Source organism: Salarias fasciatus, chromosome 5, assembly GCF_902148845.1.
Source record: "Salarias fasciatus chromosome 5, fSalaFa1.1, whole genome shotgun sequence".
Classification (NCBI taxonomy): Eukaryota; Metazoa; Chordata; class Actinopteri; order Blenniiformes; family Blenniidae; genus Salarias; species Salarias fasciatus.
Genome location: NC_043749.1, coordinates 33202058 through 33226785, shown reverse-complemented (window position 1 = coordinate 33226785; position 24728 = coordinate 33202058). Strand labels below are relative to the sequence as shown.

The following is a 24728-nucleotide window of genomic DNA, read 5'->3' as shown; positions in this document are numbered from 1 at the left end:
AAGCTGCTTCACAGTCAGTCTCCAGTCTCCTCCTCCTCTAAGTGTGGCTGCTCAGCTGTGGGAATACAAGGATGCTGGAAAATGACAGATTGACAGACAGACAGGTGCGCACGCACGGACACGGGCACAGGCACACTCAAAGACACACACACACACACACACACACACACACACACACACATACACACACACACACACACACACACACACACACACACACACACACACACACACACACACACACACACACACACACAAAGCAGCACATTGTGCTTTCTTCTGACCAAATATGAGAAATGGAGAAATGCTTTCGGGTAACTGGGAGACTTCCCTCTTTCCATGTGGAGAATAAACACAGCTCTCCCCCGGTCTCAGATCAGCGTGACTTGTGGTCTGGTGGCGCCCCCTTGTGGGAAAAGGGAAGACGTGTGAATTGATTGAAACTCACACAGTCCAAACTGTACAAATGAGGATTGTTGTTAATGTAAGAGATGATCAATGATCCACCTCAATATCTGAGGCCCTTACACCAACTTTGAAAACACCATGTTATTTGTAGGTCACTTCAAATGCCATTTGAATTTCAGAGCAACATCAGAAAGTTGGTCAAACAGTGCTGTGGAGAAGTGATTTTGGCATTGAAGGGGATGAAATGCTTGACAGACACAGACAAAAGAAGAGTGGAGGTGGTGTGGCGTTGTTCACTCACACCACTGTGGAGTTTCAGGTGCTGGAACACATGTGAAGCATAGATTACAATGGATTTCTGATGTACCCTCTTCTTTATTGTCCCTTTTTACCGTCTGGAGTAATAGTCTAGTGGTAGAGCGTACGCCTCTCACCCGAGAGCTCGTGGGTTCGCGTCCTGGCTCTGTTGTGTTGTGTTTTTCACTCATTGAAATTCTGGAATTAACTAAAACATTCTTCAAGTCAGCTTCATCAATAAAGCACAACACTTAATTAAGTCAATATTTCTTACACCACAACGTTTCTTTGCTTGTTACAAGCAAATGTTCCCACATGTTGGACTATTTTTTTCTAGCTTTAAATGGGGCTGTATCATGCAAAATTCACTTTTTCTATGTTTTAACCTTGTTATATAGTTATGTACTCACCAAAAACACCCCCAAAGCGTTTTTTCTTGTTCCTTCATGCCTGCCTGTTTGAGCTTTGCTCGTTGCTGTGCTGCTCAGAGAGGCAGCCCCTCCCCTACCCGTGAAAACGCTCTGTTTCCCATGTTGACGTGGCACGGAGAAGATGGCTCCCCTGAGCCCCCCTCCCGCAGGCCCTCGGTCATCATTTGTAACTGGGATTACGGATGAAAGCAACAATGAAGCAAGAGCAAGAGTCTGAAGGGTCTGCGCTTGGTGAGTTTCTAACAGGAAAAGACGTTTTCGTGTGTCTTTGGGTGAAGAGAAGCTCGAGCGAAAGAGCTAAAGCTAGCCAGCGTTTTTGTTTTGAACGAGCAAAACTCAAACAGGCAGGCATGAAGGAAAGAGAAAAAACGCTTTGGGGGTGTTTTTGGTGAGTTTTAGTTAATTAATTTTAGTTAATTCCAGAATTTCAATGAGTGAAAAACACAACACAACAGAGCCGGGACGCGAACCCACGAGCTCTCGGGCGAGAGGCGTACGCTCTACCACTAGACTATTACTCCAGACGGTAAAAAGGGACGGTTAAGAAGAGGGTACATCAGAAATCCATTGTAATCTATGCTTCACATGTGTTCCAGCACCTGAAACTCCACAGTGGTGTGAGTGAACAACGCCACACTACCTCCACTCTTCTTTTGTCTGTGTCTGTCAAGCATTTCATCCCCTTCAATGCCAAAATCACTTCTCCACAGCACTGTTTGACCAACTTTCTGATGTTGCTCTGAAATTCAAATGGCATTTGAAGTGACCTACAAACAACATGGTGTTTTCAAAGTTGGTGTAAGGGCCTCAGATATTGAGGTGGATCATTGATCATCTGTTACATGAACAACAATCCTCATTTGTACAGTTTGGACTGTGTGAGTTTCAGTCAATTCACACGTCTTCCCTTTTCCCACAAGGGGGCGCCACCAGACCACAAGTCACGCTGATCTGAGACCGGGGGAGAGCTGTGTTTATTCTCCACATGGAAAGAGGGAAGTCTCCCAGTCACCCGAAAGCATTTCTACATTTCTCATATTTGGTCAGAAAAAAGCACAATGTGCTGCTTTGTGTGTGTGTGTGTGTGTGTGTGTGTGTGTGTGGACAACCAATGGAGAACGTGTTTCAATAAATGAGGTGAAAAACATTTGTTCGCCTGCATCAATTTCAAGTTCTTGGCCAAGAGTCACAGACTCTCCTTCCTTCATCTTCAAGTCACACATCACAGAGCTGCACTGACGTATTTGTTGAAAAACCATCTGTACCTTCAGTCAGTGGAGAAAAAGCCAATCAGAGAAGAGGAGCTTTTGCATGCAACTTTTTTGAATCTGACACTTGGAGAACTTGGACACCTGCAATTGAAAGATTTCTGAAGAGAAAAAAACATCTGCAGGTACACAACTCACAATACACAGGTGCAAGTTTTGCTTTTAGAAGTGCTCCAAACTTGTTCAATCATTTCATTTACACAACTACAAATGGTGCTTCCACAGGTGCTGAATCCTTAAAAGTCTTCAAGTAGAAATCAAGACTTATCCACCTCAGCTGAATTGTCAGCCGTGCTGAAACTCTCCCAACAAGATGCTTGGACATGCTGAAGACAGCCAGGTCGCTCGCTCACATCATGTTCAGAATGAGAATCAGAATTCCTTTATTGTCATTGTTCAGAAGAATGCAATGAAATTGAGAACAGCAGCTGTCGTGGGCAGTGCAGACAAACAAAAGAGACAAAAGGACAAAATAGTGCAAGACAAAAATAGTGCAGAAACGGTATAAAATAAATAGACTAAAAGTTTGCGTGTCTTGCAATAGAAATATAAATATATGACGCAGTTGGTGGTCACATGTTGTTCTTGTTCAGGGACTGGTTATGGTGCAGTATTCAGGGCAATGACAGCTGTAGGATAGAAGCTGTTTTTGAGTCTGTGTGTTTTTGTCTTTATTGCCCTGAAACGCCTCCCCGAGGGTAGCAGTTGGAAGAGGTGGTGGCTGGGGTGTGAGGAATCCCCGATGCTGCTGCGGGCTCTCCTGAGGCAGCGGGTCTGATAGATCTCCTCCAGAGATGGAAGAGGGCAGCCAGTCAGCCTCTGGGCGGTGCTAATAATCCTCTGGAGCTGCTTCCTCTCCGCCACTGTACAGCTAGAGAACCACAAGCAGACGCCATGGCTGAGTACCGACTCCACCGGGCATCGGTAGAAGGACACCAGGAGCTCAGTTCTCAAGTTATTCTTCCTGACAATCCTCAGGAAGCAGAGTCTCTGCTGTGCCTTCTTCAGAATGGATGTGGAGTTTGCAGTCCAAGTCAGGTCTTGGCTGATGTATGTGCCCAGGAACCTGAAGTCTTTCACTATCTCCAGCCTGTCCCCGCTGAGTGTGATGGGCTGTATGTCTGGTTTACACCTCCTGAAGTTGACGAGCAGTTCCTTTGTCTTGGAGGTGTTGAGGGTGAGGTTGTTGATGGTGCACCAGTCTGACAGTCGCTCCACCTCCATCCTGTAAGCAGTCTCATCTCCTCCAGAGATGAGACCCACCACCGTGGTGTCATCCGCCAACTTGATGAAAGTTGTTGCACTGCTTACCGGGAAGGCTCTGGCTCTGGAAAAGCTCCTGAAAAACATAGTGTGTCACATATTTTCATTGATTTTTTTTAATTGAGATTTTCTGTTTAGGTCTGGGCTTTTCTATGTATTCACATGTAAATATCATACACAATAGGACAATCTATTTTTAAATGTTTTTTTTTTTTTTTTACAGTAAATTAACTCAAGCAGGAGATAATTACACAACAACTTCAAGTAACATGTTCATGAATGACCTCTGAACCTGACATACACCTTAGTAGCTGGAGTTCCAGACAAAGCTGCTTCACAGTCAGTCTCCAGTCTCCTCCTCCTCTAAGTGTGGCTGCTCAGCTGTGGGAATACAAGGATGCTGGAAAATGACAGATTGACAGACAGACAGGTGCGCGCGCACGGACACGGACACGGGCACAGGCGCACTCACACACACACACACACACACACACACACACACACATTTTGCCATTTTGGTCATCAGTTATTGGTCAGCTCTGTACTGTATTTTTTTGTAATTCAAGTTTTTATTCTTTTCACAACTTAGAACAAGACAAACAAAAACAGACAGCAATGAACAATACAAAATGTGGCCAAACTAACACACACAATGAGTACTCTACTTTAATTCACCGTATCTAAAATGGTTAAGATGTTTCAAAAAATGGAAACAGCATTATTTGCTCAGGCTGTCCATTGAACAATTAACCTGTTGTATTTAAACATCATAACCACATCAGATGAAGAATCTTTATTGTCTTTGTTTTAATGTATTTCCTTCATTTCCCTGTGAAACTCTGTGAATTGTCTTGAGTCCAGAACTCTTTCTTCAGGTTTGAATGATCCTTCAACAGTCTATGAGAGAGAACTGAACCTTTCCACAGCTGCGTCTTGTTTGGAGTTGAGTGCAGGTTCTGTTTCAGCTGTGACCAAAGGGCGGAGCCTGCAGTATTAAAGGAGGCAGAGCTGAGGAGGAGACATTAGTCCTGCAGCTTTACACTGTTCATCACAGGTTTTCTTTACTTTGGTTTCTTTAGAGAAAGCTCTGCAGAGATGGTCATGAGGAGTGTGGTGTTCCTGCTGCTGCTGGCTGTGAGCAGTGCCAAAGTGTTTGAGCGCTGCGAATGGGCCCGAGTGTTGAAGAAATATGGGATGGACGGGTACCGAGGCGTCACCCTGGCTGACTGTGAGTACAAACAGCTCTAAACAAAGAACAGAATGATATGTCACATGTAGGCCTCATGTTGTCTGAGAGGCGTTTGTGTTAATGACTCCTCTCAACCAGCTGAATTTAAGCCACGATTCAGTGTGAGACACAACTAACTCATTTCAGAGATTAAAACTTTAGGAGGACTTTCCAGCAGTGAACCAGACTCAGAGGCTGAGAGACTTCAAATGATGATGAACACCAGACTTGCCAAACAAGTCTTTGATGCCCAGTGCGATACTTTCATTCTGCAGGGGTGTGCCTGTCTCAGTGGGAGTCCAGCTATGACACCGGAGCCACCAACTACAACGGACCCGGCTCCACAGACTACGGCATCTTCCAGATCAACAGCCGCTATTGGTGCGAGGACGGCTCCCCTACAAGCAACGGCTGCAACATCAAATGCAGCGGTCAGTGAAGAATCCCTGCATTTACACCTCCCACTAAAACATACCTGGTTCTTTGACTTTCAGCACATGGATGTAAATTAATAATGATCCACCAAATTCAATTTCAGAGCTTCTGAGTGACGACGTTGGTGCAGCGATCAACTGTGCCAAGCGTGTGGTGAAGGATCCTCAAGGCGTCAGAGCCTGGTAAGTCCTGAACATGTGATGAGACTGTGATGGACTCGCTGCTTTAACCTTCACATGTGGAGGAATAAACGACTCGGCTGTGTTTCAGGGTGGCCTGGAAACGTCACTGTGAGAACCAGGACCTGAGCTCCTATGTGCAGGGATGTGGTGTGTGATCAGCTCCTGGAGTCCAGCATCCTCTGCTGCAGTTGAACAACTTCTTTGTGGTTCAACAATATTTCAGACAAATGCTGAACACACTGACGTACTGCAGCTAATAAAGTGCCTGAAAAGGAAGTATTCAATCAATTCTTTCATTTGAGCTTTATCCTTCTTGCATTTAAAAGTGACCCAGAGAATAGCTTGGAGTGTTGATTTTGGATGATTTCCGCTGAATCCCATTTCACCCCTCGGCCCTACCCCTCATTTTGCGCGTTCACGGGGAGGGGTAGGAGTGTCCCAATTGTCATGACGTAGGGGTAAGGCCAAGAAGGAGGGCCAGTCACCCCTCCAAAAGGAGGTTCTCGAGGCACACTTCAAACGGAGGGGTATGATCTGGTGGCGAGGGGCGCTTGTTTCATCAGCCTGCGCTGTCAGTGGCAGGTGGGGTTAGTTCACTTCTGCATTGGCAGGAGTGATCATTTCCACACCCGTGCATTCCAAACGCAACAGACGATTATTTTCAATAAACTGGTTTCTTCAACACTGCCCGCCTGGAATGCGCGGGTGGGAAACCATCGCTCCCGCCAATGCGGAAGTGAAGTAACCACACCCGCCACTGACGGTATAGGCAGACAAAACAAGCGCCCCTCTCCACAGATTTCCCAGAAAGCCTTCCAAGATCGGCAAGATGTCGGCGTCCGCAACGAAAGAAGTTCATAAATGTCAGTGTTTTGTCGATTAATAAAGTTTTAAAATGTAAGGAAAATCTTCACCAAACAATTGTTGCATCTGTCTACGGCAGCGGCGACTACTGATGACGTACGCGATTTTTGGAGGGGTGTTCCAATTCGGAGGGGTTTACTTGGGGCCCTACCCCTCAGCACTCCGTTTCAAAGGGGTAGGGCGAGAAGGAGAAATGGGATTGGGCCTTTGTTTACTGGTTACATGAATGACTTAAATGGGTGAAAAAAAAAAATACTGAGCTGCAGAACTCCAAATGCATGTTAAAGCTGCTGTTGTCTGATTTGGCCAATGGATCCAAACTTTATCAAGTCAGTTGGACCCGAGGCTTCAGAGTGAGGTTTCTGTCAAATGGGTTTGTGACCTTGAAAGTACTTCATTGATCCTTCCATGGTTTAGGTACGACTTGACACTTGAACCATCCCATTCATGGTTAGCCTTGACTATGCACTCGGAGCTGCTGGGGGCCAGGTGGGATTCGAGTCTCAGAATTTGCCCTGTGTTTAGTTTTTCTCAGTCACTCTGGTGCCTTTGTCACATCGCATTTCACTTTTGCACAACAGTTCAACCTCCACAACATTCAGCCATTTACACACATCGTAGTCGCAGTTTGTCATTCTGACAAATCAGATACTTCTGGACATGCATCACATGCTTTTCATACAACTCTGGCATTTAATGTGGTCATTTGCTCATGTCAGTCAAAATGAACTATACTTGGGAATGCTGGAGTCATTCTCTATAAAACTAACAGTCATTTCATTGCTTGAGTTGTTACATGCTAGAAAATGTACTAGTCAAAATCGGTCAAGCAAATCTGACATTTTGAATGTTTTTCCTGAGTGTCTCTTAAATCAAGCTATTCTCAGGTGAACTTCAGCTTCATTGATCAGGTGTGAGAAGCATTTTCTTATCAGTTGTAACAAGTCACTTTTCCATTGTCACTCAGCTGAATCCCATCAACCTTCACTTGACAAGCGTGTCAGACCCAAGCAGGACAGTGTGGATCATTTCTCCAACACTGACACAGAAATGGAAGGTCAGCCGCATGGAAAAGGGCTGAGGATGGGGAAGAGGACCAAACAGAGGAAGGAGATTGTCAGTACATCCCTGGTGAAATTAGGGCTCCACTTGTGGATCATGCTGTGCATCACGGCCTCATGATGGCCGAGGCTGATGGAAGGATGCGGGCAAACATTGGAAGAACGACTGTGAATGTAATTTTTCCAAAATTTGGTTGTGAGAACAGGTGTGTATAATGACAGGAACTCAGCACCAAACAATCTGCTTTGAACTACTTTCATTGAGTCAAACATGAAGCTTACGGAATGTGTCATTTTTTACATTTTCAATTTAGACTCACAGCTTCACTGCAGCTCAGATTTAGTTTACTGTAGTGTACTGTAGACATTCAGGGATTTCAGCACCGCCTTCTGGCTTTCAGAACGTGTCAAATAGAATGAAAGTTACTAATGTAACTATGGTTCTATGAATCCCGGATGACCGCAAGAGCACTCTGTCACTCAGAATCTTCATGATCAGTCAAGGTGATTCTGTAGGAACTGAACCTGAGGTGACACTGGAGCTTATAACCTTTCTAGGGTCATGCACAAGGTCACCAGTGACGTTGTGGGTACACATACTAGAACTTCACATGTGTGAAGGGAACATTCAGAGCTTTCAGCATCTCCTTTTGGCAGTCATCCGGAATTAATACAACCATTGTTGCATTCTTTTTTTTTACCAACATCAAAAGCTGTTAAATCTGGAGTCTTGATTTAAAAAAAAAAACCCAACATGGCAGTATTGCATTACTTCAGTTATTTTGTCAGCTATTTTATTTCGTCCTTCAGGAGAGCAGAATATTTGTTGCATGGTGAATGTGCGATTTTTAGATGTCTGTATTCAGAAAATTATGATGAAGGCTACCATTATTGATCACTAAAGGAGGTTGGACTGGTATCAGTACTGGATTGGTATCAGTATCAGATTGGTATTGGAATTGGCTAATACTCAATTTCATGCTACCGCCATGGGACATGAAGACATGAAAAGGTAGTATCAAGCCATCCCTAATACCCCACCCTCACCTCAGAGTCTGCAGACTACAGAGTGGACTCTCCAGAAAACCACACAGCTGCTCAGCTCCTGAATCCTGCAGCTTGTTGTTACTCAGGTCCGGATGTTTCAGGAGGGAGGGCTTCAGAGCTGAGACCACAGAAGAACAGCTGATCTCTGACAACCTGCAATCCTCCAACCTGAACAGAGAGAGAAAGAAGTGAGATATGAGGACAAACCTTTATCTTAGAAGAGATTCTAGCTTCACACTGAACTGACCTCAGAGTCTCCAGTTTACAGTTCGGACTCTTCAGTCCAGCACACAGGATCTTCACTGATGAATCCTTCAGCTGGTTGTCTCTCAGGTCCAGATGAGTCAGGTGGGAGGGGTCAGAGTTCAGAGCTGAGGAAATCACCTCACAGTGAGAAGAAGAGGGTCCACAGCCAGAAAGTCTGGAATGAGACACAGAGAGGACAGGACGCTGTTACGAGGTAGAACACTTTGTTGGACTTTTCCTGACTGAAAAGTCCAACAAAGATAATCCTCCTGTCTGGAAAGGAGCTGGTTCTGACTCGGTCCGTCTGGTTTCAGGACCAGGTCTCAGTGGCGGCCGACAGGGCGGGACGGCCTCGCTCCTGGAACTGGACGTCTCATCTGTCTTTAGACTGCGCTCCTCATTCAGTGAGGCTTCGCTTCTGCTACGACAACCAGACCAGCCGGTGGAAACCACAGCAGATGGTTCCAGGTCTCCATGCAGCCGCCGGCCCTCCGTCTTCCATCAGTCCGTCACGTTACGGGACGTCATCATGCTGTTTCTCTGCAGGAACTAGAGCCCTGAAGAGGAAGCGCGTCTTCCCTCAGGGCCGAGTGTTTCAGGCAGGAAGCAAGGCCACATTTTGCTGCGTGGTGCCGGCGGCTCAGAGTTTTGACCGCATGTATCTGAGCGGCTACGGAGGAGCTGAGATGAACACCTCTGAGATCAGCGATCAGACGTACGGCCTGACTCTGCTGCTGAAGCAGCCGTCAGAGGTCTGCGTCGACGTCAAGTGCCAAACAAACACCACTTCCTACAGAGCTTGTACTTTATCGGCTGTGAGTATGACGGATTCTGAACCCTTCTCAATGAAAAGTGCTGACCGTTACTTTCTCTTTTTGTTTGGGTGTGGATCAGACCCGCCTGACGATCGGGATCTTCAGTGTGAAACACGAGATCTGGAGTCGGTGGACTGTAGCTGGACAGTAGGAAGACACACACACCTTTCTCTCCGGAGTCCAACACGCTATCAGCTGCTCGGGAGGTAGAACTACACTGCCTACCACACTCTCTACTGATTGTTTCAGACGCAATGGGATTCAAAAAAACAACATGCTTTTAAATATATTCCTCTGGGTAAATGTGCAAATCCAAGTAGTTCTCAAGAAAACCAACAGAACTAATCTCATGACACTTCCCGTCTGCCTCAATCCCACACAGCCCACCAAGTTCAGATATGTTTATCAAAGTTTTTTTTGTGTCTTTTTCAGGCCTTGTGAATCTGCATCAAAGGGCAGATGCTCACAAATGATGCAAATTGGAGCTGAAGAAAGAAACTGGACCCTGAAAGCACAGAATGAGCTTGGAACGGTGGAGCTGCACGACAGGGCCGACCTGACGAAGAGAGGTACCTCTCCATACGGACTCCAACATCCTCGTCCGGTGATCTGAGTGGTGAAGTGTGTTTTGTGTGCAGAAGCTGCTGGCCAATCAGAGCCACGGAGAGATCCTGGACTACGAAGTGACCTGGACTAAAAGCAGAGAGGAAGAATGGCAGATCAGGAGCGAAGTGGCAAACAGCAGTGAGAGTGTGACTCTGAGCCTGAACCCCGGGGAGGAGCTCATGGTGACGGTCAGAGCCAGAAACACACATGGAAGCTCTTCTCCATCAACCATCATCATCCCCAGCAGGGGTCCAGGTAGGACTGGTGGGGAGTGAAAATGTGATCTCAGACCAGACGATGAGGAGTTGAATTGTTGACATGTTTTCAGCTCATTTTCTAATGTTTGCTTGAGCTGCCAAAGCAGTGTTTTTACCGTGGGCAGTTTAACTTCAGGCTATCTTAGTTCTTTGATAAATATCTTTATTGAAAGGACTCCAAATGTTTGACAAAGAAAAAATGTAAGAAATGAAAGATATGGCAGAATTCAGTATAAATCACTCTTTCACGTTTCCTTGACTCAGAAGAATATTTTTTTCTTCTCCAAATATAATCATATGGTATTTTATTGAATTCCTTGATGACGTTTTTGGAAATGTGGCGTGACAAAGAGACATCCACACATCCAGATGTAGCTTTTGCTTTAGAAAGCAAGACTCTTGGGGGTGTGTCCTTAAAGCGATACTTCAACATTTTGGCAAATTGGCCCATCTAGGGCAATTCGGTAGTCATTTAGAACAGCATACTTACTTTTTTTGTGAGGGCGAGCTGTTGTTTATTCAGCGGTGCGTCTGAGGAGAGCTTCACGGCGGACATAATGGAAGTGAACGGTACAGTTGCTTCACCTCGTCAAACTCATCAAATACACAATCCAACAACCCCAAAACACACTTTGGTGGACACGTTATAATCCACACATTCACTACGCTGTGAAACACCAACAAATAATATTGTAGCATTACGACATTGAAGCAAATATTGGGAACTACTTTTTCTTTTGAGATCACTACGCCCAGACGCCATGTTTAGTAAGTAGTTCCGTCTTAGCAATCTTCGTAAAAAAACGCTCAATCTCGTAATTTTGCATTAATATTTCACAGCGTAGTGAATGTGGGGATTATAACGTGTCCACCAAAGTGTGTTTCGGGGTTGTTGGATTGTGTTGGATTGATGAGTTTGACGAGGGAAGCTACTGTACCATCCACTTCCATTATGTCCGCCGTGAAGCTCTCCTCAGACTCACCGCTGAATAAACAACAGCTCGCCCTCACAAAAAAAGTAAGTATGCTGTTCTAAATGACTACCGAATTGCCCTAGATGGGCCAATTTGCCAAAATGTTGAAGTATCGCTTTAAGCAGGAGTGTAATTTCCATGTGTTTTTTGGATAAGTGTAATAATGTAAAATTGTACTTGTAAAGTTGGTATTTGTGTTTACTGTGAAGCTGGTGGCGCGCAGTGGCAAATAAATGAAGGTTGACTTGGTGTTTTAATTTTTAGTGGTGAAATATGTTTGTGCAACATTTTGCTGCGAGCTAACACAGAGCTGGCGGTGCGAGCGGAGCGTGTGTACCTGAAGAGGTGATGAAAAAACAAAACAAAACAAAACAGTTTTTGTTAGTTTCCTTTCAGGTGAAGGGCAGGGTGAGATGAGGTTGTGCACACACAGTCGCGTCGCCCCCTAGTGGCCAGACTTAACAGCGTCCATCCCAGCAGGCTGGCTGCGTCGCTCACAGATGATGACGTCAGCTTTAAACAGGACATTCGTCGCCTGTATAACCGCCCTGTGCGCGTGACTACGTTAAAGTGTCACCGCTCCTGTGAGCTGGAAACAGCGAGCAACCAGGGTTCGAGTCCCACAGGGACCCGTTTCTCAATATGTACCTGAAGCACGATGGTCGTCCCAGTGTCTGTTTCTGGGGGGGACAGATGCCAGATGGCCATCAGTTAGCTAGTTACTTGCCAGATCGCCCAATAGCTTAGTTAGGTTTTTACTTTTCAAAACTAAACACATTCAACCACCTTCACTCACGCTCTTTATACACTTATGTACAACTGCTGCATTCTCACACATCACAGCCTCACCTCTTTTACACTCATTTTCACACAATTTACATCCAAGACCATTTCAAAAAAACCTCATCACAGCCGATTGTCGCTTCACCCTGATGCTCTGTCCTGTGTCCGCTTCTTCTTCTTCTTCTTCTTCTCATCGAAGCGTACTGCTGCCCTCTACAGCCACAGATCATTCATTGCTTCATATTTTCACATCAAGTCCAGACGAGTGAAGGAACTTTCAAACTGCTTCTACAGTCTTTTCAGTCTTCTGCTCAGCTCCAAACATGGATTCAAGGGAGAAAACAGACAGTCCCAACTCACAAAAAGCTCAATACTGCACTTGCTAATGCTTCAACCTAAATGTACACAGAAATATCCCCTTTAAAACCCCTTAAGCCCGAGCGCCCCCCAATTGGGGGCCTGACAGCAAACATTTCAGAGATTGTCTAATAATATGCATTATTTCTGACAGAATGTCATGATGCTTATCCTCAAATTAAACAGCAAAACCTGGGCTAACCGAACATTTCAGCCATTATTACACACCCCAAACACAGCTCAAACACGAACTAAATGAATTATGAACTATATTCGTGACCGTGTCAACCCACTTGCCGAAATATTGATAATAGCGCAATTTAACCTGATACAATTCACACAAACAGCCTCTCATATGAGAGCTGAGACTCCGCTGATTACAACCATAGCACTCAAAGCCCTCTAAAACCACAGAATCCGCCACAAAATGCCACAGAACAGCCAACAGCAAGATCGCTTTTTCAAACTGCGGTAAAAAAAAAAAACAATCGCCTCTTACCTGGACATTTGGCCGGATGTCGTCCAAGTTATGCATTTATTGTCCATCGGGGTCACTTAGCATAGCTACCTAGCATTCTCTGAGCAGCTGTGGAGCTGAGCGCCTGTATAACAGAGGAGGCTAGGGCTGAAGGAGGACGACCTCTGACCCCGTCAGCTCGGGGATCGGCTGAAGAACCAGCCTCAGTTCTTTTCTCTTCGTCGTCATGCAGCAGCATCAGCTTTACAGTGAAATCAGAGTGGAAATGTGTTTCTAGATTGAAGTCCAAAGAGGCTGGGCTGATCAGGAAAACAGAAGAGTCGGCATGTGGTCAAACTTTTCATGAGAAAAATATGAAGACAAGTGATAAAGAATTTTTCCAAACACATGGTTGACTTGGTTTGTCTTTATGAATCATTAAACAGAAGACAAAACAGCATTAAACAGATGAGCTGTCAGACTGTGGAACCCCCCTGGTCTGATCAGGCTGTGAAAGTGAGAAGATATGAGAACAGTAAACAGGCTCAGATGTTTGCAGACATCTTGGCGGCGGCGAGCTTCAGGTCTCTGGAGTGAGCCTGGATGCGCTGGTGGAGCTTGTCCACGGCGGCGGACAGGGTGTTGTAGATGGCCTGGAGGGGACAGGAGGAAGGCGTCAGCGTGGGAACAGGAAGTGGCCTGCCGCTGCTGCGGGAGGCCGCCGGTACCTGGGCTTTCTCCGTCTCCTCGCCGCAGACGTCCCTCAGGCTCTTGATCTCGGCCCTCAGCTGCTGCGTCTGGCCGGAGATCTTCTGGATCTTGTCGGCCATCTCCTCGCGCCTCTGGTGGATGTGGGTGCACTGGCTGAAACAGCGGCTCGGGTCAGCGGGGGCGTGAGCGCGGTGGACGGCGTGCGGCGCGGAGGAGCGCAGGCCCGTACCCGAGCACCTCCTTCACGTGCTGCTCCTTCACCTCCTTCTTCTGCCGCCGGATGTTCAGCTTCATGTCCAGAGCTCGCTTCAGCTGGCCCTCCTCCACACACAGGTTCTTCAGCTCCTTCTGCAGCTTCACACACACGCACGCACGCACGCACGCACGCACGCACGCACGCACGCACGCACACACACACACACACACACACACACACACACACACACACACACACACACACACACACACACACAACTGATAAACACAAGAAACTAATTTCCTTCAAAGAAAGCTGAGAAAAGAGCCACGCTCACACGCCTGCGTGTGTGTTTCAGTTTAACTATCCTTCCTAACCCTGTTGGAACCAGAGACCGGGAGACCATTTCCAGGACCAGGAGGTTGGTCCTGATGGCAATGAACACCTGGAGTAGGACGTGAATCTAGGATTTGTGGACCTGCGCTGACCCAAGAGGGGGTGGACAGAGGCATGTTGGGACGGACCGTTCCAAGTGACAGCCCGGACGACCCATGCTGTCTGACTGAAGGAGAAAGCAGCCAAGTGGTATCACATCTGTCACACTCGCCTCTCTAGGTTGAAGAGCTCCATACCTGGAGGAGAGGACACACCGGCCTCCTAACCTGAAGAGAGGACTGTGGGAAGTCAGTTGTCCACCGAGGCAGTTGAGTATCAACACTCATCTCACCATTTTGTTTTAAACTGTTGCTTGTCTGAACATTGCTTATTTATTCATTAATTGATGTACTTATTTATTTATGTACTTGGAGACATGCTTGCAGACCATGCAGAAATGTATGTTTTGCAGGAATGTTAATTTTGTGGTCCTAAAATCTGTTTTGGCCAAGAGGGGGATTTGTGGGAAATCTTACATTTTATTTGAGTGCTTGCTTGCTTACATATAGTCTAGTGGAAATGGACTATAATATGAATGCATATAATGTGGCTTGTAAAACTGCTTGTGTAGCTTTAATCATAACCGGACGAGCCCCCAGAAACTGGGGACTGACTGAGCCACGAGGCTGGGAGTGAGGATGGCAAGGTCTGATGATCAAGGTTTTGTCCACTGTAGGGACGTTACTGTTGTGTTTCTGTGTGTTTGTCTGCTGTGTTGTCCCATGTTTGAGGAGGATGGTAACGAGAACGATTTCACAAAACACTGTGTTGCTTCCATCATCTCCAGCTGCAATCTGATGTCAACGTACATGCAGGCAGTATCAAAATAACATATTGTGTAGTGGAAGCCAAAATGACCTTTCACAGTAAATGTCTATGTTATGCATTGTAAGTAATTAAGTAAGTAGTAAGTAAGTAAAGTTTATTTGTATAGCACCTTTCACAGACAAAAAAGCCACAAAGTGCTTCACAGCATATATAAATAGCACAACAACAAATACACAATAAATAAATAAACAACACTAAAAAGGAGATCAAAACAGGCCCGAAACACTAAGCAAATGCTTGAGAGAATAAGAAGGTTTTGAGTTGTGTCTTAAAAGTGTCAACAGACACAACTGAACGGAGAGAGAGCGGGAGATCGTTCCAGAGCCTGGGAGCAACGGCCTGGAATGATCGGGCTCCTCTGGTCTTGAATCGGGTACGCGGCACCTTTAAGAGATTCTGATCCGTAGACCTTAAAGCCCTCGCAGGGGAGTAAGGCTGGAGCAGATCGCGGATATATGAAGGAGCTTGGTCGTGCAAGGCCCGGAATGTTAAAACCAAAATCTTAAAGTTAACTCTGTAAAAGACGGGCAGCCAATGAAGCTCCTTCAAAATGGGAGATTTGTGGGTCCATCTGTTCATGCGGGTCAGAATTCTCGCTGCAGAGTTTTGCACGAGTTGCAACCTTGAAAGCTCCTTCTTGTTCAAACATGAAAACAAGCTGTTGCAGTAGTCTAAACGCGATGAGACAAAAGCATGAGTGATAAGCTCTAAATCATTGAATTAGACCATTTTCCTAAGTTTAGAGATTTTTCTTAGTTGAAAGACACAGTTTCTCGTCAGCTGCTTGCAGTGCTCTACGAGAGACATGTCTTTGTCAACGAAAGCACCCAGATTTCTAAGACTGGATTTAGCAGACTGCCCGAGGTCACCAAGGTACTGTTTGATCCCTGGGATTGAGACATCAGGGGCAATGATGAGTGTTTCAGTTTTGTCAGCGTTAAGTTGGAGAGAATTTTCGCTAAGCCATTGTTTTATATCTGCCAGGCAGTGGAAAAAGGAATCGAGCTTCTGTAACCCATCTGGCTTAAAAGAACAATAGAGCTGGATGTCGTCAGCATATAAGTGGTAGGAGACATCCTTGAACCTTTGGATTATGTTACTAAGGGGGAGCAGGTACAATAAGAATAAAATAGGGCCCAGGACAGAGCCTTGAGGCACCCCACACGCCAGGTTCATGGACTCTGATTTAACCTGGTTGATAGACACACAAAAGCTGCGTCCAGACAGATATGAAGTAAACCACTGAAGAACCGACCCCGACAGTCCCACATGGTCCCTCAGTCCACTTATCAGGACCTGGTGGTCAACAGTGTCAAACGCTGAGGACAGATCCAAGAGAACTAGCACGGTGCAGTTGCCCGAATCGGCAGACATCATTATGTCGCTGGACACTTTCAGTAGGGCTGTTTCTGTGGAGTGGTGCTTACGGAAGCCAGATTGGAATTTGTCAAAGAGGTTATGTTGGTCGAGGTAGGAAGACAGCTGATTGCAGACCACCTTCTCAAGAATCTTTGACAGAAATGGCAGCTTAGAGATGGGTCTATAGCTATTTCGATCTGCCAGGTCTACACCTCCTTTTTTAAGAAGTGGCTCCAAAATGGCGTGCTTGAAGGCATTCGGGAACACGCCGGATGACAAAGAGAGGTTTATCATTTCAGTAACCCAGGGACCGACTGCCTCCAGAACCTCTGAGAACAGTCTACAAGGGATAACGTCAGAAGAACAGGATGAGAGTTTCATCTTGGTTACCAGAGCCAGAACATCAGCAAGAGTTACAGACTCAAAGGTTAGCCACAAGCTGGAAATAGGCTCAATAGCAGCCGAGGCACCACACTGAGGGGTGGGCATATTATCCTTGAGCTTCTTGATTTTATCAGTGAAGAAATTCAGGAAAGCATGGCTGTCAGCTTCGGTGAAAACGGGGGTGACAGGAGCAGCAGGGCAAACGAAAGAGTTAATTGTACCAAACAGTACTTTAGGGTTTTTCTTATTCGCTGCCACCAGTTGGCGGATATAGTTGGACCTGGCATTCTCAACCATTTCATTGTATGAGGAAATAAGATCCCTGAGATGGAGCCTGTGAACCTCAAGGTTATTGGATTTCCACAGGCGTTCAGTCTTTCGACACAGTCTCTTAAAGCTTAAAATATGCTCGTTTATCCAGGGACATGCTTTTCTCTGCGTAGACAGATTGACTTTAACAGGAGCCACTTGATCCAGAATCATTACACAGTGGTCATCAAAACACTGGATTAGGTCATCTACACCAGAGCCAACTGTAAAAGGAGGAGGATCGAACAATACAGAGAACCTTTCTGCAGTATTAGCAGTGATAATCTGCCTCTGAGACCTTACTTTTAAAGGTTTGGGCTCGGGACTGAAATGCAGATCACATGACACAAGACAATGATCATTCATGTGGACATCAATCACAGACACATTAGAAATGTCCAGACCAAGAGAAAAAACAAGGTCTAAAATGTGGCCCTTTCGGTGGGTTGGCAATGAAACGTGTTGAACAAGGTAAAAAGCTTCAGTCAGTGATAAGAATTCCATTGCATAGGGTGAAGAGGTGCTATCAACATGAAGGTTAAAATCTCCAGGGATTAAAACAGGTTCCAACTTTATTATGGAGGATAACAAGTTGCTAAAATCCTTTAAGAAGGCAGCAGCAGAGCCAGGAGGACGGTAGACCAATCAATCAATCAATCAATCAATTTATTTTTGTATAGCCCAGTATCACAACAACAGTTGCCTCAGAAGGCTTCAAGATGTTACATTGGTCGGTAAAAGTAAAAACAGTGAATAAGCATAATGGTAATATGTCAATATTTACAGTAACGAGACAAAACGAAGCAACCACCGCCTTAGACCCTCACATCCGGCAAGAAAAAACTCCAAAAACCCAGTGGGAAAAGAAGAAATCTTGGGGAGAAACACAACACAGTAAATTGTTGTGACATATTGTATGACATATAACATATAACAATCATCGTCAATTTCTTAAAATGAAATTAAGCATATTTTAAAACAGAAAATGGACAGAAACAATGGAGCAGGCAGATTGACCCCCTGCAGCAAAATTCTGCAGTCCTGTCGCTTTAGTCTTTTATTGTGCCACTGCGTCAGAGTTGTTTGGTTGACTGCATACAGCTGAATGGTGGTATCCTGCATTACATGCCATTCCCAAGGACCAGCTGCCTAATTTTGTTGTCGTCCCTGAGAATCAAATGTCCACCTCGTGAGAGCATGTCCATCCTTTTTTGCGGGCTCGTGTGAATGTTGCAGAGCTTTATGAAGACTGATTCCACCAGGCGACAACAGTCTGGCCACTGGGCAGGAGATCCCGAGGAACCGAGGACACAGCGGGTCCTGCTCTCCACCCCTGGTGTAAATTCTGCTTTGGACCTGGGTTGTTTATACCGCCCGGTGGTCAGGCGCACTTGGTGCCGAGCGGCGTAGGCCACACGCTGCTGATCATGTGGCAGTAAATTTTGCCACAGAGCAATGATGGTGCTGGCCTGCTGATTAGAAAGGGTCTGTGCATTTTCAGTCCGCAGTGCCACCAAGTACTCTGCCAGGCTGTTCACTCGGTCCATCCCTGGAATATGATGCTCATCCTCAGCCTGACAATGTAACAGTAAATGAACGATTAAAAACAATCCTATTACAAGCAAAAACATAACATTTAAGTGCAATATAACCTGACATTACCTCCTGTTCAGGTGCTGCTGGGCTCATAGCTGGTGGCCTGCAAGGAACATCAGCTGAAGCAGTGGAGACAGAGGTGGTGATGGTGGTGGGAAGAGGAGCAGCAGAGGCTTTGCTGGAGGTGGAACATGATGCACCAGTGGACTGTTACAGAAGATAAGATGACCATTAGTAATAGACCATTGTAATAAAAAAAATATGGTATCCAAGGATTAACAAGAACATCCCACCTGTCTGTGAGAGTGTGCCCGGCTCTTTGCAGATGGAGGAGAGGAAGCAGCAGGTGGAGCAGAGAGAGAGAGCAGCAGGTGGTGCAGAGAGAGAGAGCAGCAGGTGGAGCAGAGAGAGAGAGCAGCAGGTGGAGCAGAGAGAGCAGCAGGTGGAGCAGAGAGAGAGAGCAGCAGGTGGAGCAGAGAGAGAGAGCAGCAGGTGGATCTGAGGCAACAGCAGTGGTGACAGTGGGAGGGAGAGGAGCAGAGTCTGAGCTGGTGGTACTCAAATCCACAGTCTGAAAAAGATTGTAACACAAATAAAACTTTATACTCAAGCAAAAATAAAACACGTTAAGTCATTTTAGAATATCATAAATAGCAGGTGTTCCAGATAAGACTATCACCAATACTCACAGCAACTGTAGAGGTCAGCAGAGCAGCTGGAAGGTGGGTGGGAGCAGGGAGGCATGGGGCAGACGAGATGGGATCAGATGCAGGAGGTTGGGGAAAGGTGGGGCTTTCCACAACACAGACTGGGGAGGTGATGGTTGGTGGTGGCTGAGAAGATGGGCTTGTGGTGTCCAAGGATCCTACGGTGGGGTCTACGTCTGCATCTTCAAAGCCTTCGTCTTCAAACTCCCCCTCTGTGCCAATGTCCTCCAGCAGCTGGTCGGTCTCCTCGGTGTCAGGCTCTGTGTTCTGCATGGCCCTTCCTGTCTGCCTGAACAGGTAATCGATACCTATCAGCTCTCCTGGGATAGAAAGTAGAAAACAAAATTGATAAAAAAACAATGGCAACTAATTAATCATGTTGTTCTTTATGTATTTAAGGGCACTTGAGGGGAAATTCTGAACTCACCCGTGTACACAGACGGAGGTTGGAAAGAAGGGACGAGTTTCCTTCCAAGCACCTTGGTACTGTAGGTGTTGACACAGGGAACAAGGTCACCTGAGCAGCTTCGCAGTGACGAGGTCTAAAACAAATAAACACTGTAAGCAGTTGATTTATTTATTTATTTATTTATTTATTTATTTATTTATTTGAGTTTGCAATACAGACGCTGTGTCTCCATTGCAATAATGTAAAGCTTATCACATTTACCTTGCTGATGAATAAGGGATTAATACAAACCTGGAATGAACCTCTGTAGACAACAGTGGAAAGATTCCAGTGACGACGACCCCCTGGCACATCGGTATTTTGGGAGAATGATGCCCTCCTTGGTGGTGGTACTTCCAGTCTGGGTGTACAGGAGCACACCTGGTTGGTCCTGAATGCATTTTATGTGCCTTTTCTGGACTCTCCAAATGTTCTGCATCCTCTCCTGGTCTAAGAGAGGCACACCAAGAAGGTCTCTGCCCTTCACACCCATCAGCTCGTTAAGCAGCCCCTCAATCATGATGATGGTCTGTGGCTCTCCTCTTGTCCGTCTTCTGCAGTGCAGGGCCAGGTCCTCTGTGGTGATCTGCTGGTCCACCAATTTATCAGTGAGGAACACCTTCTCTCCTCAGCTGCTCCCTCTTGGCCCTCCGCAGCAAGGAAACATCACCGCTGTCCCACTCAAAGATGCAGCAGGACAGCTTGGCCATGAAGGTGGGGTACAGGGGATGTGCCTCATTTGTGCATCCAGATGCCAGCCGCCGCACGAAGTGGTAGATGTCAAGTTTTACAAGCACATCTGGCCACCCACCAAAGCTCTCTTTCAGCTTTGTCTGTTCTCCTTGCTGCGTGCAGCAGTCAGTGTCAACATAGAGGAGTGAGGAGGAGCCACTCCAGCATCACTGTAGCGCCGGATGAGCCCAGCAGCCATCATGTGGAGCCCAGGACCCTCCTGAGCAGTCAAGACACTGATGAGGATTTGGCCCACCTCATTACTCACTGATGAGAGCCACAGACCAGTCCCTCTGGCAACGCCAGACAGTTTTTTGGTGATCTATAATGACACAAAAGCCCACATACAGTGTTGTGATTTCAGATGGGACGAAGCACATTAGTATCACATTTCATCTTCATAAAAACCACAGCATTCAGAGTTCAGGTTGTGATGTAGTGTTGTCATATATGACTGAAAATAATAATTTCATATCGAAGGATGTCCATCGAAGTGATCTACCTTTTTGGTGGAGTCCATTTTCAGGATGGTGCCAAATGTGGACGTTATTGTGGTTTTAATGTGGTCCAGCCTGCTCAAAATGTCTGGCCCATACAGAGCCAACATCCAGCGGTGACTTGGTACTGCTACTGGCTCAGAGGCTCCTGGAATGTGACGGGGAGCAAGCTGGGCCGAGCTGCAAAGTCAGAGCATGCCCCAAGATATCGGCAGAGGCGCTTCAGCCACTCCTCGCTGTGGTTTTCTTTCAGCTGTTTAACCAAACGTGTGGGGCTGTTTCCCAGCGTCCTCTCCCTCAAAAACCTAATGACACGGATGTCACATGCAAATCTGTTAAAAGAAAGAGAAAGATAAACAAAAGAGACACACAGAATTAATAAACACAGCAAGTGATCAATCTGCTTTGATTCCAAACATTTATCAATCTGGTTTACTCACTTCTGCGTCAGGATCAGCCTGAACTCCAGCCTGTGAGCCATATCCAGCTGGTCAAGGATGGTCTTGCTGGAGGAGATGTCATTTGTTTTGCACCCAGCTGACTTGCATCTCAGAGTCTCTGTGATTAAAATGTAATAACTGTCAATATCCAAGACTTTGCGCGCTCTCTTGTGGACACCAGCACCTGTGAGCTGCTTTCTGCACACAGGGCAGTGCAGCCTCACTTTCCACAAGTGATGCGGCATCCACAGGAGGAGCTTGTGGGTGAAAAACCGCTCTGGAGTAGGAGCCTGATGGTAAATAAGAGCAGGCTCTGGTGGTGCGGACCACAACTCCAGGTCTACTCGCAGTCGCTGGTTTTTCCAGATGGCGGCTGAAATCCATCTCTGATCCTGAGCTGGTATCTTTTTTTTCATCTCCGCTGGCAGCCAGTAAAGCTCAGAACCTGGAGCTGTCTGTGCTTCTCCTGCTGGAGCGTGAACAGGGTCGGATGTGGAGAGCTCAGAGGGAGCAGTCGGAGGTGGAGCAGTCGGAGGTGGAGCAGATGGGACACATGTTACGGGTCCCAAAGTGTCGTAACCACTGTAACAAAGAGATTGTGGTCCGTTGTCTCACTGGAAAACAGGAAAATATGTGTAAAGAAGTGAAGACACGAACCGCCTGTGTTTCTTCCCAAAACTCCTCTATTTATTAAACAATCATGAAATCCCTAACTTAAATCATGAATCATCTTCACATTTGTCTTCACATCTGTCTTTCAGTGTCCTTTCGCCGTTAAGTCCATCCAGAACAATATGATTCTTTTCACAATCACTTTTCAGTTCCATCGCAAACATTAAACAGGATATGTTCAATTATCTTCAAGTATCCATACAAGTTTTATAACTACCAGAAAATGGCATTAAGTGTAGTGCAATCTTAGTTAATTCACACACATATTCTGTATTTGAAGTTTAACTCTCTTCAGATTGAACACTGGCACACAAGAAGCACAAATAAACTCAACAGATCAGTTAATTACAGTTCCACAAAAATATAACATTAAATCTTTTAACACACGGTATCTTTGTAATGAATATGAACAATAATATATTTACACAAGCACAAAGACAACATATTTACACAGCGGTCAAGTAATCAGGGTCCCAGCATATCAAATACTAATCTAAGGTAAGAGTATCAGTTTTCTTTAAGTGCATCAAGTCACAGAAGTATAAAGTCAGAGAATAACACCTCATGGTGTAAAATGGCGTGGTGCAGAATTCACCCACGTTGTGGAGCTGCGAGCTGTCTCCACTCATTCATTCATTCAATCAATTAAATTCGAAAAAAAACATGCACAAAACACATCCAACTCGCGCTATAAGAGACTTAAGTTTCGGTTTTGATTCTGTGTGATTTTCACATATTTTGAGTGCATCACACACACGCAGAGGTCGTAGCAGAGGACAGTGGGATTGGAGGAGCTAGGATGAGGCTGATGCTTCCTCATTGTTTCAAGACAGCAATGTAAAGACAAAATAATGAGGATGCCATTGTTACTTTAACTTTTGTAAAACATCAATGGAAAGAAAATAACTGGAGTGAAAACTTCCTCAGCGCTCTCTCAGTCGCTGGTGGGATGGAGGTGGCAGAGGGCCGCTTTGCCACAGGTGAGGGAGGAAGAGACAGAGGAGAGACCGTCTGAATAAATGTCCTGGGACTGCGGGCAGGTGACTGTGCTCTGCTTGTCGTGGCACTTGCAGGGGTGCTGGAGGACACAGAAGAGCTGGAGGCCTGATGAGAGAGGGAGAGAGAACAGCTAAAAACATCATCCATTGAAATGAGCCGGACAACACCGTGCTGCTGCTACATTACCTCGCTGACATGTTTTCTCGCCAAACTCAGGTTTGGTGTAAAGGCAGCACCATGAGACGTGGCAAACCTTGACTTTGTAAACTGCAGAAAAAGTTTTGATAGTGTTTCCTTCAACATGTTTTCTCTAAATATTTTTGCAATTACCAACACCTGTAACATCATTAATATTTACCGATGCCAAAGTCAAAGGGGCTCTGGGAGCAGTCTGTCCAGATGCTGCTGCTGATGGACCTGGATGATCTGGAGCGCTGGGGGATGTGACCGGGACACTGCTGGAAGGCTGCAAGAGCACCGGGAAGGAAAAGGAATTCATTCATACACAACAAAACACCTGCACACATTCATTTCACGAGATACCAACATACCTTATTTGCATGGAAACCGCAGCTACAAGTTTGCGTCTGGCCAAATAAAGACGATTGTCCCCTCCGCTGCATCGGGCATTTCTCAATCTATCTTATAATGCCTCACACTTTAATTTTAATAAAGTTTATTCTTAATATGTGCACACTGAATGCTGATTATTCTGTCCAACTTTACCTTCACATAAAGATCATACCACTTTTTCTGGCGTGGTGCTGCTCTGCTTCCTGCCTCAGAGGGCCAAACGCTGGAAGCAGGGAACCTTCGCAGGCGAGAAACCCACTCCTCCTCCCCCATGGCTCTGTGCTTCTTCTGTTTGGAAGCCATCTGCCATTAACAGAGGAATAAATGCACACATTGCACCAAAAAGTCCAGCCAGAGTTTATACCTCATTAAGAAATAGCTATTACTAATATGTTTTCAGTTACTGTCATTATTATTTGTAAGTACATACGTTTAAAAAGAACCAATTCTATTATATCGTATGTATATTATGCCTTTAATGGTGCTCAGTGTTTGTTCTTTTTTTTTTGGGGGGGGGGGTGACTTTACTGCAGTGACACTGCAAATTAATAAAAGATTTTCAATGAAATTTCTCAGTTTTATATATATAAACTGCTTGAAGTGAATTGGCACATTGCATAATTAAACAATACTCACGTGGCTGTGACAACAATTACAACAAAAACAGCACTTTAAATAGCTAGGATATAGCTGAGGAAAGCAAAACTGAAAGAAGCTCTCAATTCTCCTTTTTTTCCATCTCCCCCTCTTCTCCACCTTCTTCCCGAACAAATTCAACTGACAATATTTCACTTGCAAAATACAAAAGTACAAATGCTAACTCAGAAAAACACAAGGGCTGGTGGAAAACTCTGGAAACTCCA

General features: G+C 45.7%; 1 protein-coding gene and 2 long non-coding RNA genes across 3 annotated transcripts; 1 reads left to right on the top strand and 2 right to left on the bottom strand.

The window, feature by feature from the left end:
• Positions 1 to 4706: 4706 nt before the first annotated feature.
• Positions 4707 to 5735, top strand: LOC115388281 (lysozyme C-like). The gene is made up of 4 exons (XM_030091344.1): positions 4707 to 4895; positions 5171 to 5326; positions 5434 to 5512; positions 5601 to 5735. The coding sequence occupies exons 1-4, from the start codon at positions 4763 to 4765 to the stop codon at positions 5665 to 5667; spliced, it is 435 nt and encodes a 144-aa protein (XP_029947204.1). The 5' UTR covers positions 4707 to 4762; the 3' UTR covers positions 5668 to 5735.
• Positions 5736 to 13413: 7678 nt separating this feature from the next.
• Positions 13414 to 13970, bottom strand: LOC115389338 (uncharacterized). Its single transcript, XR_003931573.1, has 3 exons — positions 13920 to 13970; positions 13708 to 13843; positions 13414 to 13632 (listed from the first exon to the last, which is right to left on the bottom strand). It is a non-coding gene; the product is annotated as an uncharacterized LOC115389338 (long non-coding RNA).
• Positions 13971 to 20907: 6937 nt separating this feature from the next.
• LOC115389274 (uncharacterized) lies at positions 20908 to 21698 on the bottom strand. The gene is made up of 3 exons (XR_003931566.1): positions 21622 to 21698; positions 21187 to 21513; positions 20908 to 21006 (listed from the first exon to the last, which is right to left on the bottom strand). It is a non-coding gene; the product is annotated as an uncharacterized LOC115389274 (long non-coding RNA).
• Between the last annotated feature and the right edge of the window lie 3030 nt (positions 21699 to 24728).

Coding starts and splice junctions, on each gene's coding strand:
- LOC115388281 (XM_030091344.1), top strand. CDS start 4,763: ATGGTCATGAGGAGTGTGGTGTTCCTGCTGCTGCTGGCTGTGAGCAGT. Junction 4,896..5,170: donor AGGCGTCACCCTGGCTGACT/GTGAGTACAAAC, acceptor TTCATTCTGCAG/GGGTGTGCCTGTCTCAGTGG. Junction 5,327..5,433: donor CTGCAACATCAAATGCAGCG/GTCAGTGAAGAA, acceptor ATTCAATTTCAG/AGCTTCTGAGTGACGACGTT.